Source organism: Budorcas taxicolor, chromosome 1, assembly GCF_023091745.1.
Source record: "Budorcas taxicolor isolate Tak-1 chromosome 1, Takin1.1, whole genome shotgun sequence".
Taxonomy (NCBI): Eukaryota; Metazoa; Chordata; class Mammalia; order Artiodactyla; family Bovidae; genus Budorcas; species Budorcas taxicolor.
In genome coordinates this window covers 12,036,246-12,050,626 of record NC_068910.1, presented here as the reverse complement: position 1 = coordinate 12,050,626, position 14,381 = coordinate 12,036,246, and the positions used below count along the sequence as shown (strand labels likewise).

The 14,381-nt window shown below is 59.4% G+C and overlaps 2 protein-coding genes across 2 annotated transcripts in view; one reads left to right on the top strand and one right to left on the bottom strand.

Moving 5' to 3' along the window:
• Positions 1–28: 28 nt before the first annotated feature.
• Positions 29–8,505, top strand: BAP1 (BRCA1 associated protein 1). The gene is made up of 17 exons (XM_052646956.1): positions 29–155; positions 254–283; positions 394–448; positions 1,421–1,553; positions 1,933–2,052; positions 2,370–2,431; positions 2,517–2,659; positions 2,871–2,949; positions 3,410–3,533; positions 3,830–3,977; positions 4,425–4,609; positions 5,040–5,173; positions 5,670–6,148; positions 6,259–6,419; positions 6,691–6,783; positions 6,917–6,989; positions 7,172–8,505. The coding sequence occupies exons 1-17, from the start codon at positions 119–121 to the stop codon at positions 7,303–7,305; spliced, it is 2,190 nt and encodes a 729-aa protein (XP_052502916.1). The 5' UTR covers positions 29–118; the 3' UTR covers positions 7,306–8,505.
• A 598-nt stretch (positions 8,506–9,103) lies between these two features.
• The window catches only part of DNAH1 (dynein axonemal heavy chain 1), a 79,029-nt gene continuing 73,751 nt past the window's right edge, over positions 9,104–14,381 (bottom strand). Inside the window, exons 67-77 of the mRNA XM_052639227.1 lie at positions 14,077–14,221; positions 13,665–13,823; positions 13,447–13,578; positions 12,966–13,136; positions 12,696–12,875; positions 12,081–12,257; positions 11,287–11,457; positions 10,999–11,129; positions 10,294–10,645; positions 9,769–10,003; positions 9,104–9,225 (exon numbers count right to left, since the gene is read on the bottom strand). Of these exons, the coding sequence (XP_052495187.1) occupies positions 9,104–9,225; positions 9,769–10,003; positions 10,294–10,645; positions 10,999–11,129; positions 11,287–11,457; positions 12,081–12,257; positions 12,696–12,875; positions 12,966–13,136; positions 13,447–13,578; positions 13,665–13,823; positions 14,077–14,221 (1,975 nt within the window). The remainder of the gene's footprint in view (positions 9,226–9,768; positions 10,004–10,293; positions 10,646–10,998; positions 11,130–11,286; positions 11,458–12,080; positions 12,258–12,695; positions 12,876–12,965; positions 13,137–13,446; positions 13,579–13,664; positions 13,824–14,076; positions 14,222–14,381) is intronic.

Here is a 14,381-nt window from a genome sequence, read left to right as displayed (position 1 = left end):
GCCCGTTGTCTGTGTGTGGGGCTAGGGGGCCCCCGGGGCGGAGGGGGCTCCCGGCAGGGAGGCGGCGGGTGGGTCGGGAGGGCCTGGACATGGCGCTGAGGGCCCGCCCCGCGGGAAGATGAATAAGGGCTGGCTGGAGCTGGAGAGCGACCCTGGTGAGAAGGGGATCGGGCAGGCCGGGAGTTGGGGAGGCCGGGTGGGTCCGAGACGCGCCTTTCTGATCACCACTCGCTCCTCCTGTCGTCCCCCCTAGGCCTCTTCACCCTCCTCGTGGAAGATTTCGGTAAGAGCCTCTCCTGCCCGCCGGACCCGGGCTCTGGGGGCCCACTCCTGGGTCATCACTCCACAATCAGGGGCTGCCCTTTCCGACTTCTTTTCCTTCCTTGATGGCAGGTGTCAAAGGGGTGCAGGTGGAGGAGATCTATGACCTTCAGAGCAAATGCCAGGGGTGAGTGACTTGGCGTCAGGGCCACCCTTTCCACCTCGAGGGCTAGGGAGGGGCCTGGGAGAGAGTGCTCCTCAAGGGAGGTAGTTTCAGAAGCCCCAAATTGTAAACTTTGTTATCAGGAAGCATCCCTCCTCCTTGGGTGCCCTCCTGATGAAGCTGGTACTGTTTGCTCCTTTCTCCGAGTTTTCCCTCCTCACCACTCTTTATGTGGTACCCCCTTCCCTCCAAATTCTGACCATCTCTTGGGTTAAATTCAGCTGCTTTTTCTTGCCTTCCAGCTGGAAACCCCCTTCTCTTGACTCAGGTCACACAGTGTGTTTTGTGCAGCTGTAGTTTACTAATGACTGCTTTAACATGCCCATGTGCCAGTGGTTTTAATTCCCACACAAGGGTGTCCTATTGATTGGTTGGTTTGTGGCATCTGACAAGGCCTCTCTTGGGTGACCAAGCTCAGGGTCTTGTCTTGGTGATCCTACAGAAGAGAAGTGTGGCGGAGCTGCTACAGTGAATGAACAGAGAAGTCTGCTTTCGTTTCCCAGGACAGAAGGGACTGATATGGCTGTTCATTTACTTGCCTGACTGCACTGGGGCCCATGCCCTGGGTTTCACAAGTCTGAATTCGTGTTTAAACCACATCATATTGTTCTTGCCTTACCTTCTATTCCTGCCTGGTCCTGGGCCATTGGTTCTAGCTTTTCCTTTCTTATCCCAGAACCCTAGATTGCATAAGGACGCTGAGCGGACTCCTGGAGCATCATAGCCAGAGGCTGGTGCTTGTCTCTGCCTGCAGCAGGCTCCTGGGGTGTGAGGGCTCAGGGCCGCTTTGGGCAGTCTTAGGAGGAAGCCACGGGAGAGGTGGGATCACAAGAAGGGCACCTGAGTGGTAACAGCACACGGGAGTAGAGGAAGGGAAAGGGGATGCAGATTGCCTCCCCACTTGACTGGTTGAATTCTGTCCCTTCCTTTCCCCAGCCCCGTGTATGGATTCATCTTCCTGTTCAAATGGATCGAAGAGCGCCGATCCCGTCGCAAGGTCTCTACCTTGGTGGATGATACATCTGTGATTGATGATGATATTGTGAATAACATGTTCTTTGCCCACCAGGTCTGCTGGGCTCTGTGTTCTTTCTGGAGGGTGGAATGCTGCCATTTTCTTTGCTTGGAAAGTGGAAGTGGGGGAAGGCAAGAGGAGGAGATAGGCAGATACCACAGGTGGTGGTTACAGAAGTCCTGAGGCAGAAGGAACTGAGCTCTTCTTCATGAAAAACAGGAAGTCTCTTTAAAGCAGGGTGATGCCTGAGTCCATTTTCCATGTCCCCAAACAGCTGATGGGTACTTAGTTGATTGAAAAGATGTTGGGTAAAGATGAGGAGAGCTGATGAGGATTGTCCAGATGTGACTTTCCTCCCTGGGACCCCTTTCCCGATGAGTATGGGCTTGGTCTGAGGCATGCTGTAGACGGGTGACTGTTCTTTGTTTCACAGCTGATCCCCAACTCTTGTGCCACCCATGCCCTGCTGAGCGTGCTCCTGAACTGCAGCAATGTGGACCTGGGGCCCACCCTGAGTCGCATGAAGGACTTCACCAAAGGCTTCAGCCCCGAGGTAGGCCACAATGCCTTCCACTTGTCAGAAAAGGAGACAGACCTGGGGAAAAAGGAACATTCCTTAAGTGAAGCCTTGTTAGGACTTTATCAGGCCACGTTGTTCTCCAGTGTCCACTGATTACCATGCAGGGCCAGTAGAGCCTATCTTTTGGGGGCTCCAGAGCTCTCTTCTGCCCCCACCAGGCCTTCAGGAGGGTCCACCTGTGATTGTTCCAGTTCCTGGAAGGCCTCCAGGCCTGCTCTCCTGAGCTCTGTTGCCCACCTGAGGCCCACCTGAGAAGTTGCTCTGATGTGGCCTTATTTTCCTTCCTCTAGAGCAAAGGATATGCGATTGGCAATGCTCCGGAGTTGGCCAAGGCACATAATAGCCATGCCAGGTGTGTGGGAGCTGTGGGAACTGATGGGGGTGGGGACAAGGAACGGGGTTGTCCCACTCTGGGCGCTGACTGTGTCCTTCCCCAGGCCTGAGCCCCGCCACCTCCCCGAGAAGCAGAATGGCCTTAGTGCTGTGCGGACCATGGAAGCCTTCCACTTTGTCAGCTATGTGCCTATCACAGGCCGGCTTTTTGAGCTGGATGGGCTGAAGGTCTACCCCATTGACCATGGTAGGGGGTTTCTGTGCTGACCTCCTAGGGGGCTGGGGCCCGGGGTCCTCAGGTGGGTGGGTCTTGACTTAAGGCTCTGGCTGGATGGCACGTTGCACTGCATTGTCCGACTGGCCCCCTCTGGCTCAACTGCTGTCCATCCTCCTCCCACTCCTGGCCTGCCTGAGTTCACGGTTTCCCACCTGCTGACTCCTCGTCTTCGTTTCCCCAGGGCCCTGGGGGGAGGACGAGGAGTGGACGGATAAAGCCCGGCGGGTCATCATGGAGCGTATTGGCCTCGCCACTGCAGGGTAAGGACTCTGTGCCTACCCTGCCCTCTGGAGCTGTGCCCGCATCGGGAGGGACACGGAAGAGGGGACCGAGGTGGAGAGAGACCAGATGACTTGTGCGTGGCCACATGATGAATTTGGCAAAAGCAGGATTAGATCTTGGGCTCTCAGCTCCTTGCCCTATTTCCCATCCAGGCTACGTATGGCCTGCTGCGGGATAGACTGGGGAGGGGCAGGCCGTGGTGGAGCCCCGGGTGGCCCAGGTGTGCTGGCTCACACTTCCTGCCAGGCTCCTCACACAGCTTGCTGGAAGGCCCCGGCTGAGGTGCCCGGTGTGCATGGCCAGCTGCTGCCCGCCTGTGGGGGTGGGGCCTGTACCTGTGGCTGCAGGTGTGACTTCAGGGAGCCCTGCCAGCGTATCTGCCTCCTGATGGCGGGGCCAGGGTGAGAGCTGCTCTCACGGCTGCGGCTGTGACTGCAGGGAGCCCTACCATGACATACGCTTCAATCTGATGGCGGTGGTGCCCGACCGCAGAATCAAGTATGAGGCCAGGCTACACGTGTTGAAGGTGAACCGTCAGACCATACTGGAGGCCCTGCAGCAGGTGGGGACCCCTCCTGCCCAGTCCGTGACTGGCCCAGCCATCCGCTCCTTCTGTCCATGGGGGCCTCTATCTCTTGATTCCCCAGTTATTCTCTATTGTGGGTCTGGGCTTCAACTAACCACTCCTTTCCTTGGCTCCCACGGTGGGACTTGGTGAGGGGAGGTGGAGGATAGTCTCTGAAAGGAGGTCTGGCTGATTTCTTTCCCTTTTGAGTGTGTGGAGCCTAGGCCCTTAGCCATCTGGGGTGGAAGCCAGGGTCTGCCTTCACTCCTTTGCACCTTGGATTTGTATTTCAGCTGATCAGGGTGACACAGCCAGAGCTGATTCAGACCCATAAGTCTCAAGAGTCACAGCTGCCTGAAGAGTCCAAACCCGCCAGCAGCAAGTCCCCTCTGGCACTGGAAACAAGCAGGGCTCCGGTGGCCTCTGAGAGCACCCACACAGGTACTGGAGCCTCTCGGGCCTCCGAGCCGCCCCCTCACAGCTTGACGTTGGAGGCCCAAGCAGAGCAGATCTTTTTCTGTGGAGGCTTGGGCAGTGGTTCAGGGCTCCTGTGGGCGGTCGGAAGTCTGAAGCCTGCAGCCCTCTCCCCTCCCCTTGGAACATGAAGAGCGGTCCCTCCCTAAAGAAAGGGCTGCCATGACCACAGGCCCCCAAGCCTTCTCTCTGAAGTATATGCCCTTTCTGCTTTTCTTTGGACCTTTTTTTTTTCACCTTCTCCTTTTTTCAATCTCGCTCTTTCCCTGTGTCACTGTGGCCACGTTTGTTGATGCTAAATCCATCAGCTGTCTCTTCTGTTCTTCTCTGGGAAGGGGAGGGGAGACCAGGCCTGAGGACAACTTTTGTTGAGGGTCTGGCTGAAAGTCCTGTCCATGCCCCTCCCTCTCTCAGATGGTGTGGAGGAGGTGGCTGGTTCATGCCCACAAGCCCCAACCCACAGCCCTCCTAGCAAACCCAAGCTGGTGGTGAAGCCTCCAGGGAGCAACATCAATGGGGTTCCCCCCAACCCCACTCCTATTGTGCAGCGGCTGCCAGCCTTTCTGGACAATCACAACTATGCCAAGTCCCCCATGCAGGTAAGAGGGGAGGGTTCTCACCAGGGTTCTCTGGAGAGCCTTCCCCAGGCACTTTGCTCACGGGGCTCACGCATGTCCGCTCTCTGTCCCAGCCTAGGTGACCAGGGTTCTCTGACACTCAGAAGTGCCCACAACTGCAGGGATTTAGGGAGGCAGAGAGAGCTCCTCTGGCAAATTCAGTCTCACAACTGTGGGGCTAAATGTTTAGGGCATGGGGTTGGGTTCTACCACCAAAATAAATGCAGATGTTTCAGGGCACTCTCTTTCTCTTAGAAGCCCCGTGTAGGCAGGGGCAGGGAGTACTCTGGAGTACCCAGAGGGGTTCAGTGGGCTCAGCCCGGAGAACCATGCTGGCTTTCTGGGGGAGGTGCTGTGTCTGGCCAGGGCTAACTGGCCGCTGGCTCACGGCCGCACTGGGCCTCTGCTCCAGGAGGAGGAAGACCTGGCAGCAGGTATGGGCCGCAGCAGAGTTCCAGTGCGCCCGCCCCAGCAGTACTCAGACGATGAGGATGACTACGAGGATGAGGAGGAGGACGACGCGCAGAGCACCAGCTCCGCCATCAGGTCAGCCCCGCCTCTGTAAGGCTGGAGGTTGGGGGCTGCAGCGCCTATCTTGACACTTCCAGCACAGAGAATGCCCTTCAGGAGATGCCGCTGGACGCCTGCTGAGTGCAGGGCCCGGGGGAGGCAGACGTGAAGGGGCCGGGTGCAGATGCCCAGAAGTTTTCGGAGGGCTTGGGGCAGGGCTGTGCACATTTAAGCAGACATTGAGACATGACCTATTTGGAGGTGGCCTTTTGTTCAGGCCTGGAAGGACGGGGTGGGGTATCTGCTGGAAGACACAGCATTGACCAGAAGTGAGGCAGCTGGAATAGAGGTGTTCTCAGAGGACACCTGGCTGCAGCTGTCAGAGCTCAGGGTGCTAGGCTCGGCGTGGCCAGGTCAGGCTGCTGGAGCTGCAGGGTCACTTCCTGAGGCTAAGTGTTCAGGTCATCCTGGGCACTGCTGGGTGTGGTCCCCTGGCGTCTTCCTTGGGCTCACCCCTCCTTGGGCCCCGCAGGTATAAGCGAAAGGGCCCGGGGAAGCCAGGGCCGTTGAGCAGCTCTGGGGATGGGCAACTGTCAGTGCTGCAGCCCAACACCATCAGCGTCTTGGCCGAGAAGCTCACAGAGTCCCAGAAGGACCTCTCGATTCCCCTGTCCATCAAGACGAGCAGCGGGGCCGGGAGTCCGGCTGTGGCAGTGCCCACACACTCGCAGCCCTCGCCCACCCCCAGCAACGAGAGCACAGACACAGCCTCTGAGATCGGCAGCGCTTTCAATTCGCCACTGCGCTCGCCTATCCGCTCAGCCAACCCCACGCGGCCCTCTAGTCCTGTCACCTCCCACATCTCCAAGGTGCTTTTTGGAGAGGACGACAGCCTGCTGCGTGTTGACTGCATACGCTACAATCGTGCTGTACGCGACCTGGGTCCTGTCATCAGCACGGGCCTCCTGCACCTGGCTGAGGATGGTGTGCTGAGTCCTCTGGCACTGACAGGTGGGCCTTGGGCTGGCTCCCTGGCCTCTTGCATACTGGAGAGGGCAGTGGCCAAGTGACCATCACGCATCCTGCACCCTGATGGGTCTTCTCTTGCCTTCTCTTCCCAGAGAGTGGGAAGGGTTCCTCCCCTTCCATCAGACCGAGCCAAGGCAGCCAGGGGTCTGGCAGCCCAGAGGAGAAGGAGGTGGTGGAGGCTGTGGACAGTAGAGAGAAGCCGGGGCTGGTCAGGCCTAGCGAGCCCTTGAATGGGGAGAAGTATTCACCCAAGGTGAGCCCTTCTGCGGCTTCCTTTCCTAGTCCTGACAAGGGCTGGACCCAGGGCACTGCCGTCCAGGTGCTGACTTCCTAGTGGGAATTACGGTGTGGAGGGTGGTGCCCGAAGCCGGCTGCCAGGAAGCCTGTCTGGGTGGGTAGCGGCGGGGGCCTTGATAGGCTCCAGGGCCTCTGGCTGCTCGCCCTTGCCTCTTGCTGCCTCCTGGTAGTTGGGCCTTGGGGCTGGCCAGCCCCCCTTCACGGGTGCAATTGCTGTGTTTTGGCAGGAGCTGCTAGCGCTGCTGAAGTGTGTGGAGGCTGAGATTGCAAACTATGAGGCCTGTCTCAAGGAAGAAGTGGAGAAGAGAAAGAAGTTCAAGGTGGGCCCTGTCTCCAGCGGCCTGTTTTGCTGCCCACCTGTCTTCCCAGAGGCGCGACCTGCTAGGGTCGGCTGGTGGCTGCTCTGGGGAGATGGCTGCAATGTCCTCAGGTCCTGATCCTTCTCTCCCACAGATTGACGACCAGAGAAGGACCCACAACTACGATGAGTTCATCTGCACCTTCATCTCCATGCTGGCTCAGGAAGGTGAGCCAGGCTCAGCACCCTGGCCCTCAGGCCCCTTTCCTCTGGCCTCTGGGGGCGCTTGAGCTGACTGTGGTCTTGGGGAGGGCAGGGAGAGCCTCAGCCCCCGACCTGAGGCTGCAGCCAGTTGAGTCGCGGCTCCCAGGCATCCAGCCGCCTGCTCAAGGGCCTGCGTCTCTCCCCAGGCATGCTGGCCAACCTGGTGGAGCAGAACATCTCAGTGCGACGGCGCCAGGGGGTCAGCATTGGCCGGCTCCACAAGCAGCGGAAGCCGGACCGGCGGAAACGCTCCCGTCCCTATAAGGCCAAGCGCCAGTGAGGACTGCTGGCCAGACCCTGTGTTCACTCTTGCCGCCTGGCCCTCACCAGGGCCCTTCCCTGCCCCATCCCCCTCTTCCCAGTATTACCGGATAGTTCCAGTAGGAGAGCCCAGACCCTGGGAATGGGAGCCAAGCTGGGATCCTCGGCCTCGTGTCCCTGGGCTTGGCAGGGCAGGCTGGCCCCGTCGTGCTCTGGAGGCAGCAGCTAGAGCTGAGGCCCAGTGAGGTGCTGCAGCTTCCTCCACAGCCGGCTGTGGAGCGGCAGGACCTGGCCTTTCTGCCTGGGCAGCAGAATATATATTTTACCTACAGAGACGTCTATTTTTCTGGGCTCTGGCCTATCTTGCCACCACTGTGTTGACATAGTCAGCTTCCCGATTCTGAGTTCTCTCCTAACACTGTCACCCTGGAGGGCCGGAGTCACTCCTGCAGGGTCACAGGTGAGGGCCACGTGAGCAGTGGGCCCCGCTGCTCCAGCCCCCAGGTGTTCCTGCTGTTGAGCAAGCCAGGTCTGCTCTTCACTTCTCCTGGGAGAGCTCTGGACTCAGGGCCCTGGCTGCTGGACTAGGCTGGGAGTGGGGTGTTCCAGCAGGGGTGGGATGAGCAGCCTGCTGGGGTCCCATGGCCTGAGCAGAGAGGAGTGTTTGAGCTGGTTGGCCTGGCTCCAGCCAGCCTCATCAAGACTGCTCTCTGTGGCAGGGCCCTGGGCTCCTTGTCTTCAGTGTTGTGGCCCTGGCAAGGGGCCTGCCTTGGGCTCCTGGGCTCAGAGGAGCCTCTGCCCAGGCCCTCAGTATTACCATGTCTCCTTCCTTTTAGAGACAGCAGAGACAGGGCTGCTTGCAAAAGCTGGCACCACTCAGCTCTCCCTGCCATGCCAGCTTTCTCAGCTTCTGCAGGGCACTCAGGGTGGGGGACAGCAGGACCAAGTCAACCAGTTGGAGCCCCATGTTCCCAGAGGGCCTGATGGCCAAGGGCTAATGGGTCCAGCACTGCCTGTGGAGCTCAGGCCCCAGACGGAGCCCCATGGCCTTTGGCAGGTGGCTCTGAGGTGATCCAAGCCGGCCCCTTATGTGTACATAGTGACTGGGGTGGGGGGGCAGCTGTAGGTATGGCAGCTGCCTCTGTGCTAAGCATAGCCCAACCCCTCTGGCCCCTGTAAATACTGGATGGATGGATGAATAAAACTCTCCTTAAAAATACGCCCACCTGTGCTTGCTGGCCTGAGGTTTGGAGGCCAGGCTGTGATGGGAATGAGGACCTAACCAGATCTGGGCTGGGCCGTGTGTGTGACCAGAGATGGGAGGTGAGTGCATTCTCAGGCATTCTGCCTTCTGGGGCAGAGGTTCTTGGGACCCTAGGTTTATGACCTGAGCTGGGCGGGGGGGGAGGCAGGGCTTCGGTGGGAGGCAGGGCTGTGGACCCCGAGCAGTGGTGTGCAAGGTGCACCGTGGGAGGGGAGGGCTGCGGCTTTATCGGAGCTGACGGCTTTGGAACCTGAGAGGTGCTGGGACTCAGTGGAGATGGCAGCTCTGCCTCTAGTCCTGTCCGGCACGCTGTCCCTGGAGGGATCCTGGAACCTCACAAGGCTCACCTCTCTTCCCTTGTTGCAGGTCAAAGCTTCCAGCTCTGCCACACTTCCCCCTGCTAAGCACATTCTCTCTCGAGGCCACTGCAGCCTCTCACCCCCACCTTCCTTGGCCGTGGGTCCTACAGAAGAGGCCTGGTGTAAGGAGCTAAGGCTCAGCGGGACCGCTCAGGAAATGCAACTTTAATTGGCCCCAGCCCTTCTGTCTGTGTCTAGTAGTCCAGGGCACAGATTAGGGCCACACCACGCTTTATCCAGTGTCGCTGGGGCTGGTCAGTGGGGATCTCCACGGCAATGACGTAGTTTGTGGAGTGGCCGGTGGTCGATAGCGTTCCTGGAGCAGGCGAGAGGGGAGGAGGTTAAGTTGTCTGCCTCAGTTGGGGCAGGAACAGGGTATATAAAGGAAGGTGGTCCCTTGGTGACTGAGCTTGGGACAAGGAAGGGACCTGACCCAAGAGGAAGCCTGTCTGGCTCAGGCTCAGACCTGCCCTGGGTTACTACACCTGTTAAGGACTGGAATGGGACAGTTGACTCCCCTGCTCATTCCCTGCTGGATCCAGCCCGGGCCCACCCATCCTGTCTGGGCCTGTCGGCTCCTGGGAACCTCCACTGGCAGGCTTGGGGCTCCCAGGATCCAACATGGGTCTGCTGAGGGAGATGAGGGTGGTGAGCTCAGGGGCCACTCCCCACAGACTCAGCCCAGCCCCTGAGCACCACCCTGCCCGCTGCTGGACCAGCTCTGTCTGGGCCTCAGGAGTGCTGACTGACCTCTGCCAGCCATCTCTTTCAGCTAACCTGGGTCAGCCTAACCGGCCCAACCCTGGGCCCCGCCTATGGCCCTCTGTGTGGTGTCGGCTCCCCTGCCCTGGGACCATACCAGCACGGGTCAGCGTCTTGTAGATGGGACACAGGTAGAAGTCCTGGTCTTGGACCTTGCGGTTGGGCGTGGGCAGGAGCCAGATAACGGCCATCTCTGTGTACAGCTCCTTAGGCCGAGACTCAGCCAGCTGGAAGGCTGAAGGGTCCCATCGGGCACCTTCCAGGAACAGTCCGTGGATGAAGCACCCCTCCTTGGGCCTGGTCTTGAGCTCTGACACTGACTGGCGCATTACCTGGTGTGGGCACACAGATGCCTCTCACATAGAAACCGCAGAATCTGGGGTAGGATTTGGGTCCTGAGGGCTCTGCCTGCCCCAGCATCGGCTATTTTAGCTGGTAGTGTATAGCCTGCGCCCCAGCCCTAGGGATTTCCCTGGGGCTATAGTCTCACCTGGCTCTTCCTGACCCCTGACCCAGGCTCAGGAGTTCCCTGATCCTGCCAGCCAGCTTGGCCTCAGTGCCCGTCCCACCTGGGCCACACCCCCCAGCCTGTCACCTGGCCTGACCCTGGCTGAGTCCAGACCTTGAAATCGAAGGAGATGGTGTCGATGGAGATGACAGACTTGCGGGCGTAGTTCTGCAGAGTGCCTGTCAGGAAAGCCTGGGGAAAGAAGAAACCACTGATCCAGAAGACGGCTGGGATGCCCTCGGAGATCCAGGTCTGCAGGAAGTCCAGGCGCTGCAGCAGGTCCATGACCCATGAGGACAGTGGCTTAAGCGATGGGTAGGCCTTGGCCTTCCAGAGCTCGGGCACAGAGTTGTTGTACAGGCTGGCAGCCATCAGCTCCAGCTGTGAGGACATCACCACCAGCCCCTTAAGGGCTTTGAGCAGGTCTCTCAGCGACTGTGTGATCACTTGTAGCAGCCGGTTGTACCTACAGAGCCAGTGGTGAGAAGGAAGGCAGTGGTCTGGGACTGTGGCCATATCCGCACTCCCCAGTTCTAGGCCATAGAGAAACAATGACAGAACATAGGGGCTAAGAGCGTAAAGCCAGGTTGGGTGGCCCGAGTACCAATCCCAGCCCTAGCTGTTAGTAAATATATGACCTTAGATCCCTTAACCTGCTGGGGCCTTGGTTTACTCATCTGTGAAATGGGAATAATATAGCTGAGTTAGAGGTTGAGTTTATAGCACCTTGCATGGCTCCTGGCCCATGGTAGCCTTTGCTATCATTTCTCTCCAGCCCAGGGGCCCGCTGACTCAGAGCTGGGGCTAGCGGGGGATTACCGAATGACCTCCTGTGCTAGCACCGTGTTCATTGACTCTTCATACAGCACAGGGTACTTGGTCATGACCTGCTGCAAGTTGACAGGCTCAGGCACCTTGATCAGAATGTTTTGGGCCACGTCCTCCACTATCTGTGGGGGCAGAGAGACACAAAGGGATCAGGGGTGGCCCCCATTAGCCCGTGTAGGAGTCTACAGGCACAGAGCTCCCTCATTCAGCGGAGTAGGCAGGATGGTGGACAGGAGACTGGTCCTGCATTGGGTGGGCCCCTTCCCTGCTGCCACTGACCTCCTCCCGGCTCTTGCCACCTGCAGAGGAGGATTTGGGTTGTAGTTGGACGATGGTGCCAAGCAGGGTATAGGTCTCGTTCTGGGCGAAGGTGATATTGGCATTGTCATGCAGGCCAAAGATCTCTGGCATGTCGTTGAGTGGAAGGCTCTTGATGTAGGAGAGGTAGCCCTGTGGGGGGAGGAGGGCTGCGACTGAAGCCCCTCCCCTGCTCTACCCCCAGCCTGCAGGATGGCCCTCCAAGCAAGCACACCCTGTACTCGTCATCTCTGGTTGCAACCTTTACATATCCCCCTCTTACCCTCGGGACTCCATGGGCTCTGCTCCCTTCCAGCCCACTTCTCCCTGATACCTCACTCCCTGCTTCTTCATTCAGCGGCTCAACCCTGTCACAGCCCCTCCTTTGCAGGCCCTTTATGCTTCTGGCCCACACGCTGGGGTTCTCTACCTAGACCCTGGCTGCCCCGCACATATCTTAGCTGAAGCATCATGTCCTCAGGAGCCTTCCCTGACTGTGTGGTCTGGGCTGGTGACCTTTACTGCCTCGCCTGGCAGCCTCAGAGGAGCCACCCTCCTGCCTCGAAGCGTAATTACTCGCAGGCAGGGGCTGAGAGGCAGGACTGGGCCTCTCCCCACAGAACCCGAGCTCCAGGGCTATCCTTGTGGGATGGATCAATCCATGAAAGAGAGTGACTGGCTGGTAGGGGCCACGTCTCCCAGCACCCAGATGTCCACGGCACCCCAGGACCCCCACCCAGCAGGCCGCCTCGAGCACAGCCCTGCTGTGTGCTCACGTTGAGGTCGTAGGTGGGCTGGATCTGGTGGTAAACGCCTGAGGCGCTGTAGCTATGATCCGGGAAGAGCACAGCAGGGCTGTAGAAGTCCTCTAGGATGTTCATGACACAGCGGCGGTCCCAGTCGTCAGTGACGCGGCCCCCGTAGTTGATCTCCCCTGCCGTGTACTTGAGGACCTGTGGGGTGGGTTTTGAGCTTTGGTGTTGGAGAAGACCCTTGAGAGTCCCTTGGACTGCAAGGAGATCCAACCAGTCCATCCTAAAGGAAATCAGTCCTGAATATTCATTGGAAGGACTGATGCTGAAGCTGAAGCTCCAATACTTTGGCCACCTGATGAGAAGAGCTGACTCATTAGAAAAGACCCTGATGCTGGGAAGGATTGAGGGCAGGAGGAGAAGGGGACGACAGAGGATAAGATGGTTGGTTGGCATCACTGACTCAATGGACATGAGTTTGAGCAACCTCTGGGAGATGGTGAAGGACAGGGAGACCTGGCGTGCTGCGGTCCATGGTGTCGCAGAGTCAGAGGCGACTGAGCGACTGAACAACAATGGGCTGGGTGGGTCAGGCCCCCAGGCGCCCAGCTCCCCGCCCCCAGCCGGAGCCCAGCCCACCTTGTAGGGGATGTGGTCATACTCGTCCAGGAACATCTTGAGCTGGCTGATGCAGATGCGGAGGTCCCCGTCTGTGAACTCGTAGGGGATGTTGAAGCCCAGGGGCCCAAACTTGCGCCGCTCCAGGGCATTCCCGTGGAAGAGACACAGAGACAGCAGCAGGCACTTGAACTCCATCGCCTGCCGGAGGTGGGGGAGGGGAGGAGGGGCATGAAGGGTGGGGTTGAAAAGGGAGTGGTGGGGGGCGGTCCTGTGCCAAGCATGTCTCACCTTGTGACAGGAGTTGAGGAACTCATCGCTGAGGCTGCTGTAAGACTTGAGCAGGTTGGCCTTGACCCCGCGCGGTGGCTCAATGGTCATTTTGGAGCCGTTCTGTAGGATGGACACTGGGAACTTGTTGCTAGGCAGGCTGGTGAGCCACAGGCGGAAGTCCCGGTGCACCTGGAGGCCACGCTCCACGTGAGCCCTGAGACCCATACGGCGGCCACCCCAGGATCCTGGGCCACCCTCAGCCTGAGTCTACCCCTGGGATGGACCACTGGTTAGGAACATGGGCTTCGGCAAGTCCCAGGGTCACCTCTGTGCTGGGTGGCCTTGGGCAAGTCACTGGTGGCAGTAACTTGAGGGGCCGCTGGGAAGAATAATCCAGCTGATGCATGTTACCCGTGTCACTTGCTGAGTGCCCACTGTGGGGTGAGCTGCTTGAGCGTCACCCGTCCGGGATGAAGGCAGTGGTGCCCCCTTGGTGTACCTTGTCAGGGTTGATATGCTCAATGAGGCGCTCCAGCACCGGCATCCAGCTCGGTGCCAGGTGGCAGTTCTGAAAGAAGACCCACTTGCCCCTCTCTGTGGAGCTGCGCATCATGGCTTCCGCCCGGGGGCCCTGTGGGGACAGGAGCGCCGAGTGATGCGGGACCCGCTGGCCCAGCCCACCGGCTCCCTCCTTCTCCACCACCCGCCTGCCCTGACCTGGCCCTGGCCCAGGGAGATGGCAGAGAGCTTCTTGGAGAACTTCATTTCTTCGGCAAATTTGTAGAGGTCAGCGGCGGGGTCGGTGCCCGGTGACAGCACGAAGATGAGGGGGGTGGTGGAATTGGAGTCTTTGAACACCAGTGACAGGTTGGCTGTCTGCAGGGCAGAGAGATGCTGGGGTCGCCGAGAGCTGCTCCTCAGGGGCAGGCCACCAGGGCGAGAGAGGGGGCTCCTGGGGCCCCCAGAGTGGTCCCCAAGGGGCTTCCTGAGGGGACTTGGAACCTCTCAGAGCCTCATGTGGTGGCTAAGGATCCTGGCCTGACCAAGGCTGCCAAGGGGTCCATGCAGGTGCAGCCAGGACCCTGGTCCCAGGGGGCGATTAGCCCAGGCGCTGGCTGACAGCACTTGCCTGGGGCTCAATGAAACGCGGCTCCAGGTTGGCGGCCACGAAGTCCTGCATGGCGTTGGTCACCTTGTCCCCACGTAGGCAGCGGAGAACCAACAGCTTCTGGAACTGGTCCAGGTATTGGTCCCAGATGCCAGGCAAGGGCTCCCTGCAACAGTGCCCACGTCCCCCTGAGAGCTGACCTGTGGTAGGAGCCTGGCCACAGCTTCTCTGCTTGTGGCGGGGAGGCCGGACAGCAGGGAGAAGGTGGTGTCCAGGGGCGCGTGGCCGGGGGCATGGGAGAGATGTCGTCACAGCTGCGGGGCAGC